Source organism: Echeneis naucrates, chromosome 14, assembly GCF_900963305.1.
Source record: "Echeneis naucrates chromosome 14, fEcheNa1.1, whole genome shotgun sequence".
Taxonomy (NCBI): Eukaryota; Metazoa; Chordata; class Actinopteri; order Carangiformes; family Echeneidae; genus Echeneis; species Echeneis naucrates.
Genome location: NC_042524.1, coordinates 16034193 through 16047431, shown reverse-complemented (window position 1 = coordinate 16047431; position 13239 = coordinate 16034193). Strand labels below are relative to the sequence as shown.

The window sequence follows — 13239 nt, the reverse complement described above, 5'->3', positions numbered from 1 at the left end:
CATGTAGCACTGCAGTGTGTTTGTACGTGTGGCAGGTGGTGCTCAGCAATGCCAGATGGACACTTGATCGCCTGTCATACACTTCTTGATGAAACTGATCCGTCGTTTGAGCCCTCATCATCATTAATAAATCAAAGAAGGACTTTAGCTCAAGTCACAGGAAGTTTTTTTAAGCTTTTCACTTTCACAGTTTTCTTTGATTTAATGGAACTGTAGTGCAGCGCATGTAGTTTTAAAAGGCATTTTTCTCTGCACAATGCCTAAAATAGAAGCTTTTCTCTGTAGCCCTCCATAACAATCTCTTCCACATGAGTCACTGTCTGTGCTGCTCTACCTGAGGGCTTCATAAAGATGATTCTCCTTTGGGATGAAATCAGCATGCATCTCTTCCCTCTTCCTGTGCCGCAGCTGATGTGAAACTAGAGCTGTGGTTTATGTCTCTCTCCGGCAGTTCTGGGAGCCTCACCAAAGAAGTTTTTTTTTTTTTTTAAATTTGGGGGAGGGGTCAGATTGGCAATTCCTCAGGCAGTTTACATTCATACAACATCTAGTCTCAGACTGAAATAAATCTTTTTCTAATTGTATTTTTTTTTTTTTCTGTGAAAATGGAGATCACGGTGGAACATAATGGCTCTGACTGTGCAGAAAGCTCCAGTTATTTCTCTCTGAGGTAATCTCTGGTCTCATTTTTTCTCTTTGTTCTTGTGGAAACCTTTAGTCTGCAATTTTTACCTTTGAAAATCAGTGATGAGCAGCACGTCGCATACGATGTTTCTGCATGTCCTGTAAATGGTTATGAATATTGGTGCCTGCACATTTCATTATATTAAAAGCCAAGAAGGTGAAATAAATAAAAGTTAATGAGTCCTATGTGGAAATTTCAGTGTGGCAAAAGCCAAATATACTCTGTAAATCACAGCTGAGGAAAGAACGATGGAAATGATGCAAAACAATGGGGGAAAAATGAAAGAATAAATCCTGCATCAGTACCAGCCGATATTTACAGCTACGCATCCAGTCCTGACTTCATCTTCAGATGTTGCTTTCATATTGGAGACATTACACTGGCTGCTGTCAGAGTGAACACCGCTACAGAGTGGTGCGTTCATTGTGTTGATGTGATGATGTTGTTGTTATTGTGCACCTTTGGCTCAGTAGTCAACCATAATTTGGTTGCATTTGTTACTTTGGAGCTGTAGAAGTCAAGTCCCATAGGTCTCTATGTGGTGCAGGTGGTGGTTAGAGGCCTGACAGGGACACAGCTGCATGCAGCGCAGTGCGGACTGGATGTAGGCCAGCTCCAGTGTGATGCAGTTGACTTGGTCAGATTAACCTGTTGGCATTAGGAAGCAGGGGCAAAACGATGTTACTGGCCCCCATTAACTTCTGTTCGTGACACGTTTATAATTTCAAAAAGAACTTTAATAGTAGAATAATTCTACCTGGCCCCAAGTCAGGTTTTTGATTCAACCTAATTTTATTTTGGACTGTGGAAAATAGATTGAGCCTAGATTTTGATCCATGACCTCTCAGGATCAGGGGCCACATTCACAGGGGAGCTAAAAGAGCCCATGGTGTTAAAAAGGGTTGACTCTCGCAGTTGAGGGCCAGGTTGACCCTGTAACTTTAAATTCAAACTGAATTAAATGATTTGACTCACTAATTTTGTGACAGGATATGAATTGGATTTTATGACAAATGACATTTTCCACATTTCTCAGTGACAAGGCGCTAATTAAGCTGAATTGTTGGTTAGCACTATCACTGCATCTCCATCCATTTAGTCATAATTTCACTGTCCACTCCAGCCATGGCTACGGAAATGTATTTATTCGCCACTATGACTGTTCAAGTTAAAGAAAATGCATGTTTATGGTTTGATGACTGATATTCCAACCATCAGCTCTGCACACTGTATTTTTTAATAATGAAAACCATGTTCTCTGTTACTGGACTGTTTCAGTTGTTTATCACTTCAGGGGATCCTAATTGACCTCATTTGTCTATGTCACTGACACTGGGGGGTCTGATAGTCCTTAAGCAGAAATAAACTAAACAATTGGTAGTTTTTGAGATATTATCCACCATAGACAACGAAAGGTTGCCTTATTGTGAAGCATTTAGCTGTGATTCAAACATCAAGGGCTCACCACCGCATTGAATTTCCAGAAGGGAGCGTCCTCTATGGGTCCCAGGGAGGAAACACTGGATCACTGACAGTGTTGACTTAGAGAATTTGACACTGATACATAAAGGCACATTTAATGGTATGAAAAAAAAGAAAAAGAAAAAAATTAAGCTATAAGCAAAACTATTTAAGCTATTCCAGGTTGTGTCTGTTGTGTGCCATTTGTGTACCATTTGGCAGGACAAGCATCAGGTATAAAGTTAACATGAGGTCAAAGTAGCTTCAGTATGCTGAAATGAATGCACAAAGTTTTCCTTTTTCACACACTGGTTCAAAAATTTGCTGAAATGCAAAATACAGTCCCTCGGAGTGCAGGATTTAAATTATTTAAGTCTAACATTTTTAAATTATTAATTTTAATGTCATTGCTTTGATAAAAAGAAAACCCCCACATCTCCTCCTACATAATGACATTAAAGCTGACACTTGACCTCATGTGCTGTACCTCATGGCATAATCTAAGAAAGTTACACAGATGGAGTTTTACTGTCTGAGTTTTGCCAGCTGCTTGGAGATGCGCCACTATAGCTCGCTGTTAGCTTTATCAGTTAAAAAGGATCTAGTCAACATGAACTTCAGTTTGGAAGTTAACTGCTGGATTTAATGTTCTTGGCATTTCTTCCTGATGATGCAGTGCAACAATGTGACAAACGGGAAGAGAATGAGCCACTGGATTTGAATAAAAGCTGAGAACACATCCAAAAGGCGGATGAGAAAGGATCTGTCAGCCTTTATATCTTTGTAAAAGACTGAACGTGTTAGGTGTTTCTTTCTCGCAAACCACTGACAATACACACCAAGATGAAAGATTGTCAGCGCGAAGTCAATCTGTTTTGGGAGGACACTGTAATGTCTTTTTTTCTGTTTGGGGAAACACATATCTCCTCTCACAGGGTGGATTCTCTTTTCTCCTGAGGAAAAAATTGCAGAAGCACTTTATATGCAGAAAATGAGACATAGGATTAAAACTTGCAGCTGTAAAAACATCCAAAAATCCAAAAACATTTCAAAATGTTTTTTTTCTCTTGTTCCTGAATATGATAGAGATCATAATTGGGTTTTCTGCATTTTTTTAACCTGTAGGATGCCTATGAAAGATCAGAGTTATTCATGTAAGTGAATATGGTTTTGATTTCAGTACTGACCCAGTAATATAAGAGCAGTTTGTAGCCGTGCTCGTAATGTTGCTTGTTCGTATTGGTCTGGGGGTTGGCCCAAACTGTAATATACTGACAACTGTTGCCTGGATTGTGATGGAATTTTTACATATCTATAAGATCTGGAATCTAGTGTCACAATCGTACCAGCGTTTCAACACGCAAATGTTAGCATGCTAATATGCCGTGCTAATCCTTCATCTCTGTCTACAGACAGCAGTCAGAGCTGTCTTGCAGGGGGTGTGTCACTGCCGGTTTATATAGTGATCTAGGAAATCCAGTTTGGCAAACAAATCCGTGACTTTGAGGGTTTACATTTGCTTGTATGGTGACGTTAAGTGACTCAGTTTTGCGTCCCTGTGTGTTTGAGTGAGAATGGTGTGTGCTCCAGTGTCCTCCCAAGCGCTCCTGAATGTCACATCCCATTTGCAGCATGTCCCCAAGGCACAAATGGACACTCCATCCACTTGTCAGGTGATTAATCTCCGCTCCCCCCTCTGCCTTATCTCCTCTCCATCTCGTATTCACTCTGTACACACAGCTTTGTCAGCCGTTCACAGGACCATCACACCTACATACACACTTCGCCCTAACACACTCCCTCTCCCAGTCCCTGCTCAGTGAAGATCAATGAGGAAGCCATTACTCAGCAATTCGGAGGGGGAGGATGCTGCTGTTTGTCAGGATTATTAAGACTCCACTGAAAGATGATGGAAATGTGTAGAAGAGTGGTAGCAGGTTGTATAGAGAGCAGTGGACATATGAAATCTCAGCTGATTCCACCTCTGGTGAGTCGAGAGATATTCTGGGATGCTGTGTTACAGTGCTAATGGGCTTCCAGAGGCAGAACATGTCAGGGTTGATGCTTCAGTGTGACCACTGGGCTCTCACGCTGCTGAATGCTGATCAGTGGTGGGAGGGCTGAGACAAGCACAGACAGACGATGAGACAGCAGTTGCGTGCAGATGGAATACCTGTCCACATAGAAAGTATACACCAAAGTGTGCACGCAGTCAGACACAGAGAAAGAGAGAGAGAGAGCCATCCAGCATGAGGCAAACTCGTCATGTCTGCATATCTGCGGCTCTGCAGTGCTCTTGCCTCACCTCTTGTCTTCCATAAAAGTAAGCCGTCCGATTGTAAAGTGGAGGGGTTATTTCTGTCAAGGGCCAGCGCTGTGCATTAACCATCTCCTCTCCCAGCTCGTCTGAAGAGCACAAACCCTCCATTTTTCACAGCCTTGTGCTGAAACATTTAAGTGTTCTGTCTGGGCCTAGAATGGAAAAGTGTGTTTAATGAGACGTGCCTTGCCATCTCCATCTTGTAACCCCTCAATTGAGTAGACAAAGAATTTTCATTGGCCTGTACAGTGTAATCCCCAACTTCCTTAATGTAATTGGGAATCAAAAAATCCCCTTCAGACTGATTACTCAAAGCAGCTCAATGCAGGTTTTTTTCTTTTTTGCATTGGTGTGGTTATTTGTCTCCATCAGGCTCGGGTTCTCTGACCATTTATTGTGAGACACCAATAAAGTTTCTTTATGATAGAGCCGGCTGGACTAACATCAGCATTGTAACACTTGATCTGATCACATTAACGGCAGCTCTTGGCCACTCACTACTATGGTGGGATTAAATGGAGGTTGTGGGTCAAATCTGCTAGTTCCCTGTATTAATCATGCCTGCCATGCAGAAGTTGTGTCACCATATCTCCAGAAGATTACCTTTCCAATCAAGTTTTCAAACTGAAGCAGTGAAAAACAAAGACCAGTGCTGATTTTTGTACGTGCAACATGTGATAATTATGATTTTGTATCATCCAAATACACTCGCACAGAGACACACTGTTGGCAGCTGATTAATTGAGTCACAGTGAATTGAAAATGTTTTTGTTTTTTTTTTTCCTGCTGTGTAAGGTCTGGATAACCTTTATTAGTCTCTCAGGCTGTGTTTAAATGGCACAAAAAAATGCCATGTGAGTAAATATATTACTACTGGGTGATAATAAAGGGACTGAAAAAATAGTCAGAATACACAAATACATTAATTTAGCGCTTATATGGAAATACTAACATTTTTAACTGATTATAGAAATGTTCATTTTAATGCTAATCATGGACATCGTTGAAGCGAATTTAGCTGTGTACATTACAGTGTTTATTTTGTTGTTTTAATGACCTTATAGAACTGATCATGGCCTCCTCCTCCCTGCATTCCTCTATAGGGGGCATGACGTACCTTTAATGTGTCGCATGGAAATGAGAACGGCAGGGTGGGAGGTAGGTTTCACACTGGGAGCCCAGGAGGCACGCCAAGATCAAACTGCACAGAGAAAGCAGACATTCCTGTGCATACATAAATATGCAGCAGGAGAGACAGAGCAACAAAGACCACCGCAGTTGATGGCTTTGCAGTATCTTCACTGCTGCTGAGTTTCTCTCCAGTTAAAATAATAAAAAAAAAAGAGAGCATGTATTGTTATTTTTATATTGTAAATATTGGAATATAAAAGTGTATTTCTTTGGGACAGACACAATCAGGCAAAGTGCTCTCTGTGGAAGTTTCCAATTATTCCAACACTGTCTCCTGTCAGACTGCAGCAAATATCACACTGTCCAATTTTGTCCAGCCAACAACAGATTCATACAAACACCATTCATACCTGTATGCATTCCGATACTTAATAATAGGTGTTGTGTTTGTTTTTTTTAAGCAGAAATAAAGGGAGAATTGTACCCAGGACAAAATAAACACAGAATTTCATCCCATATTTGTTATTTCAGTCGGGACCAAAGCGAACAACTAACACTTCCACTTGTTAACATAGTCAAATATTATTAAAAAGATGTAATATATTTGGCCATAAACACAAATTTACGACCAGACATGAAAGTTTGTCTGTGTTCATCCTGAAGCTGCCACAAAAGATTCTGACAAATGATCACTGTGTTGAATATTGATGGCATCTGAAGTGTCAATGAAGTCAGAAGAAACCAGTCTTTTTTATATAAAGTATAAAGTCCATTTCCAAAATGAGCTGTTCTTATTCTGCACATGCTCTCTTCTTGTTTATTTGTTGTGGTTGAGGCGCCTCTTGTGCAAGGTACTTCTCTTCCACCAGTCCCAGATGAGCTGCTGTGTCACCGAGATGTCAGTGTCTGTGAACTGTTATGTGGAAGATCAGGACATCAGCTGATCTGAAGTAGTGAATTGTATGGGTTTTGGTGGCAGTGACAGTGATCATTCTTTAGATACACCCCCCTCTTTGCCAAAAGCCCAGAACAAGCTAATTAAATAATCTGCCAGGCTTGGAAATCGCTCTGCTTTCATCCTCCTTCCATATATGTCAGTCACATCAGGGACATGCATAATGACGTGTTTCAGGGCTGTGATTCCCTCGCGCATGTTCGACATTTCTTGCCCCTGCCTGCATGCTCATCACTAAGGTGGTGCTGTTTTCTTCACTACGTTACTGCGTGTCTCTTGTCCAGAACAGGCAAGTTTTAAAATGCTTCAAGGACGATGTGTGGCAGCTGTATTGAAGTTGGAGAGCCAGTTTGAGAGACAGTGCAGATCAAAACAGCACCAGGTACACAGGTTGTGGGAAACACACTTGCTCATTCACATTGAGACACACACACAGGCACGCACACAAAAACGCATACACACCCCGTCTCTAAGGCCTAACATGCTCTCCTAACAACTCGGCTGCCACTTGCCTAGGAATGTGTACTTTCCCAGGAGTCTTTGCAAGAGCAGAGCAACAGGGCAGCTTATCACTGATGAGAGAGAATATCCAGTCAAAGTGCTGACAGGACATGGTAGAAAGAACCAAACTCCCTCTTAGCTGGTGGAATAAATATAGTCCCTACTTGTTCAAGTTTAGCAGTATGGATGCATTAATGCAGACAGAAAGATTATGTCTAAATCTTCTTATTTGTGTGAAGCCCCTCCTCTGCCTGTGTTCTGCTTTTCTTACCTGCAGAGTGTGTGTGTGTGATTAAATGAAGCTGTAATGTGAAGGGACAGTGCACTGTTGTTTGGCCACTGAGTGCTGTTTTCCAGCTGAGACAGCCTGTTAACCTGTAAAGAGGATTGACTGTGAGCTGACCAGTGTTTGTGGAGCTGTTGTCAATCAGTGCGGTGCTCAGTGTTTATTCGCGAAGAAATGGGGCTGAGATTTAAATGTTCTGTGTTTGTGTGTGTCTCTTTTGTCTTTAGACCAGTGCAGTGCTGTGTTCTGGTGGCTGTGCTCTGCTGGCTGTCAGCTCCCTGTTGGCCATCATCACCATCTTCCTGCCCAGTGGAGGATGTGAGAGGAGGATCTGCACCCTGGCTGGCTACATGCAGATGGCTGCAGGTCGGTACACATGTGAATGCACACAAAGGCTCAGAAACTTGCACACACTCAGACTAGATACAAACAGAAATATAAATGTTTAAATAAAATTCAGCCTGCCGCACTTTAAAATTCAGAATTTCAGTTCCTTATATAAAACCGTCTCCATTATCTCTCACCATCATGGTCACTGTGCAGCAAGTGCAGATAATGCTTCCTATTACCAGAGCTGTAAAAAAAGAAAAAAGAAAGAAAGAAAAAGAAGCTGACTTTGTTACCCATCAGTCAAAAACAAACCAAAAAGAAACAAAAGAAACAGCTCAAATACCGTTGCTGCTAGGCAACCGGAGTCTGCATGACACTTGCAGGGATAAATTGGTAACGGGAAAGTGAGGATAGATTTAGAGCCTGCTGTAAAAAGACAATTACGCCTCCTTAACACAGGTCATTGGTTCAGGGCCACATGTGGCTTATCAGGCCATCGCTTTCACTTCAACAGAGAAGAAGTCTCGTAAACAAAGTGCGGTCTTGTCAATGGTTAGGTTTTAAAAACCGGGCTCCACACTCCCGCCTTGTGCATCAGACCATTTTAATGGCAGTTGGTGCAAATGGGAATAATTTTACTGTTGTAATATGAGACAATGTGGCTCATATGTACTTAGTTACAGCAGCATACTGTATTTTCTGATACATGTTGCACATTTACCATTGTGTTGCAAAAGGCAACTCTCTACTGACTATTTTCACTTTTATAATGGAAATATAGCATGCTAGCTCACCACAGTAAACTTCATATATTAAAGTTTAAAGCAGTGCAGCCGCATCGTGCTGCTAACATGGCTGATTTTATGGGATTGGGTTCTTAAGCATTGACCTTCTAATATACATTTCTGTTTAGTAACTCTACACTTTATGTCTACACATTGTTCTTCAGATCAACTGATCCGCAGACCCATAATTATTTGTTGGCCCCGTTCTCATTTATTTAGCATCAGCAGCAATTACTAAGCCTCTATCCTTGAGAATATTGAGTAGCTAATTTAAACCCGGCATGTGGCATTTAACAAAGTATAATTGGAGATGGAATTCATTGAGCAGGTTAAATCTTTATTGGAAAAGCAGAAATTTTCACAGGGCATGGTTAATGTTGTGTTTGAAGTGGTGCTTATTGCTTATAGCCAGACACTCATACGTCTGTGTCTGACTCCGAAATCAGATCAATGCTGCTTTGGAAAGACGAGAAGGAGTTTGTGGCGAAAGAGTCTCTTTTATGAGTTTGCATGTGTGTGTTCATCCATGTGTGTAATCTAGTTCATTGTGTCTTTCATTGCGACAGACTTAGCTAAATAACAATGCGATGTGAGGAACCGGGCCTTTGTTATGTTTCCAGGTTGACTCTTGTCTAGATAGACAGAGGTTTCACAGAGAGCCCACAAAGCCCTGAGGAGGGTAGATCAGAAGAGTGTTTGTTTTCCCGGCATTGTAAGTGTCTGTGTGTGTGTGTGTGTGTGTGTGTGTGTGTGTGTGTGTGTGTGTATTGAGAGGGTGATATCAAAGTGAGCTGATAAACTGAAACAAGCAGATTAAGAACAATGGCTCTCTTTGTGGTGTGTGTATAGTATCAGTGTTGTTTTTGAAGATTTGTGTTTTCTAGCAGATTGGGAGAAATGAACCGCTGACGAGACGCTACTTGTCATTTTTGCTTTTGCAGATAGAAGTGATGCCTGTTTTGATCCCCATGTTTTCCACTGTACCTTACAGGCAAATGGAGGTGGAGGAGTGTATGCGTAAGCGTAGAGAGTTAAAGATTCAGGAGGAATATGTTTATGTTGAGGGACAAACTCTTATCAAATGATAACCCTAACTCCTCTGACCCTTTGCTTGTTGGAACAGATGGCTGAAACAAGACATCTAAACTAAACCAATGAAATGCAAATTACAAAGGGCTAGATATATTTATGGCAATGGAAGAGTGCTTGCGCAGGGTGGCACTATGTTATTGGAAGGAAATTGCTTTGCATCAGTACACAGGCTGCAGTGCAAAAACGTTATGTGATGAAAAACTGGCAGCGTAAGTAAAAATCAGATTTTAAAATAATGGAATTTAACATTTCAATTAGTTAAACAGTCTATTGAAGCTTTGTGTGATGACACCGTTCCCATAACAAGCTACAGCTTATGCCTGTTGAAGCTTTAGTGTGTGTTACAGTGTGTCCCGTGAGATTCAGCCACAACGTTGGTGACCGGTTTAACTCCCCCTCCAAATGTTATGACCATAGACTGCATATAAGAGGGGACGTGGACTCTGCGGCAGGCTGACTCCCTGCTGAAGAGTCAATTGCCATCAGAAGGCGACGGCACTAGTTGTAAAAACAAGTCATATTGTATTGAAGTCAATATGAAAATGGCCCTTTATCTCACTTTTCTTAATGCATTTGTTATCTTGGTCTCTAGTTTCAAGTCTTCTTCAATACATTATGTTAATGTTTAAGGAAGGAAAACGGAAACAAAAATGATCACGACACAAGCTGAAGTCTTCAAGTCATCTCACAAAGCGATGCATCGCCTCATGGAGGGTTGAAACTTGGTTATAGCATGTCAAACCCTTTTCAATGTTTGTGCCTCTAATTTTCTGCCACAAATGTTTATTAAATAATGAAAAAAAAGATAGAAAATCTGAGAATCTATTAATGATTATTGTATTATTATTGATGATAGTTCACTTTAAACTAGATGTGAGGCCACAAAATGATGTAGTGATGAGTCCAGGTGCTGAAAGGATAACTGGGGAATGTTTTGGGTCTCACAGAAGCACAAGTACTAAAGAGTCGCATGCATGTGTTTGCTTTGTTGCTCTATACAGTATGAGCATGTACAATTTGTTGAAAATGACCTCGCACACACTCTGCCTGATGCTTACCCAGTGTGCCGTTGTTCTTCCAACTCCACTCTGAGTTAATCAAGGTTGGATCTGGGGCTGCTGTCTCCGAACACCTGCACACCCCTTACCTCCAATATTCATTCATTCATTCATCTTCTACCACTTGCCCTTTTCTGGGTCGTGGGCGGAGTACACCCTGGGAAGGCCAACGCACAGAGACAGACAGAGACCCACAACCACTCACACTCACACTCAAACTCACGGAGAATTCACCAAGTAACTTAAACATTTGTGTCTTTGGATGGTATGTTTTCTCCGGGTACGCTGGAGCAGCCATGGGGAGAATATGCCCCAGGCCCAGGAAACAAACCTGCAACCTTCTTGTTGTGAGGCAACAGCACTAACCACTATGCCACATACTGCCTGCTTCCAATATGTTGACAATATTTAGACAAAGCCTGGAGGCACAGGACTAATTTTTTTTTCTGTAAACTGAGTGTAACCCTCCTCCAGACCAGGCATGTTTTCATTTATGACAACATCTGCTGTGTCAGTATTATACAGCTAGACGGTTGAAGGATCAGTCCAGGAATGTTTATAGTAGAGGTGTGCTGCCTTATGACCTTACATATTAACAATCCTATCCTGTGTTGCTCTATAAACACACACACACGCAGCTTGGGGTCGGGTCGAACCAGGAAAAGCCTTTTTCCAAGATAAACCTGCTTAGCTCTCTCTTTTCGCGGCTCAGTGGTCCCATGGGTGAAGTCCAGAATTAGAAGTGAACTTGCAGAGCCTCCCCTGGTTCAGCCTGGCTCTCCGCCCGTCGGGTAAGCTGCTGCACCGACAACATCAATGTTTTACACCCAGCGAAAGGGAGGCTGAACATTTCTGTGTGTTAAGGTGGCAAGCTTTTTCCTCTGTCATGCATATTTCATCATCCTGTTCTTCTTACTGGTCAGGACCTACTGGATTGCACAGTTCTTTGGTCAGGCGCTGTGTGTTGTGTGTTGTGTGTTTATGTGCGCGTGGAGAGAGGAAGACCTACTGTACACACTGATACACATATTTAACAATGCAGCTAATGCTCCAGCTGCCCATTTCTGACTCACTCTAACAACTTCACTCTAATTCATGTGGGTGATTTCAGCTCATGGGCTGAGAGAAGAAGCTCGGTACCATCTCAGGGTTTCATTGTGCAGCAACTCTCAGGCAGACGGTGCAGTTATCTGACTGAAAACATGTCATGCTCGGCTGAGCGCAGAAGCATCCACTGCACATACAAGCTTAATCTCAGCTGTTTTCCTGGAAAGTGATAGCCATATTAACATATACATATCATTTTCATTATGTGCTTACAGGAAATTATACAGAAGTTTTTATTTGTCATATTCATCGCCGTTGTTTTCGCTCTCAATCATTTATTTGTTTATTGTTTTTACGTTGATTTGACTCCAAGTGAAATTCATTCCAGTTCAAAAGATGTTTTGCGTGAGTTTCATGCTTGAAGACTTGAAAGGGATATGCCTGCAGGTCTGTTTTTCTGCTCTTTAAAGAAATATGAGGCTGAGTGGGTTTTTTTTTTTTTTTTTTTTTTTCTTGCCTGTTCAGAGATATTGGTGTTGCTGTGTCTGAAGCAGCAGCAGCCTGTGGTTTTTCATTGTTACATGGAGAGACAAAAAGGAGAGGAATGGCACTCACCAATAAATGGGAAACCACACGTGAAATCTTGCTTTAGTTTGAGCCTTGAATCAGGCAAAACTTTTTCCTTTTTACACAAATGAACAAAGTGAGCAACCCCTCATGGCCCAGTGATGATCCATAATCAGAGACATATCTTTGCCTGCAACATGAACATTTTTAATAAAGAGAGGGGCACTTTAGTGAACCCAAAGTACAAGTTAATTGAAAAACATCTTTTTGCTCTTTCATGGTTTTGATATTCCTTGTTGAAAAGCCTGGTGTACTGTATTACCGAGAATGAAACCTTATACATCAACACATGTTGGCTTTGATATTTGAATGTTATTTTGAAATGGCAATGTCAGTGTGGCAGTTAGTTCCTCCACTGCTTTGAGATTTAATAGAAAAGCCCCCCGGAAGAAGCTCACAGAGATATTTGCTTGGCTGTCAGCTTTGTTTTGAGGTCAACTGATAAAACATCCAGTATTTAACAGAGGACTGTCTCCAAAACATTCTGTGAAATAGAAATATTTGCTTTTTCCTCTGTATCTCATGACCCACATATTAGGAAACACTGCTGTAGAGAAACATTTGATATATGGTTTTGAGCGTAGTGAGGTGGGATAAGCTGCTACATGGCACAAACTTGCCTCTTGAAACAACTGGTCCATTTTTTTTTTTTATTTCCCAGATATTTAGCTTTATCTTCCAGACCATAATCAACACTTTGGCTGCTCTTGGCACTGAATGAACCAATTTTGCAGTGGTAGCAGAATGAATGAAACGATTCAACGGAGGAATGTTATCATTTGTTTGGTGGAGCAACTTTTGGCTTAAGAAGATTTCTGAATAGTAGCTGAACTCCATCCAACCCTCTGTGCTGAATGTTTCTCTTTGTGGAATCTCTCTGTGCAACCTTCTGAAACTGTGCCCTCTTCTCTGGGGCCTCATCACAGAGGCCACCACTGTTGGGGAAGGAAAGGGAGTTTGC

At 41.5% G+C, this 13239-nt stretch overlaps 1 protein-coding gene across 1 annotated transcript in view; it reads left to right on the top strand.

Moving 5' to 3' along the window:
* The window catches only part of lhfpl7 (LHFPL tetraspan subfamily member 7), an 87990-nt gene that overhangs the window by 14472 nt on the left and 60279 nt on the right, over positions 1-13239 (top strand). Inside the window, exon 2 of the mRNA XM_029520042.1 lies at positions 7567-7705. Within this exon, the coding sequence (XP_029375902.1) occupies positions 7567-7705 (139 nt within the window). The remainder of the gene's footprint in view (positions 1-7566; positions 7706-13239) is intronic.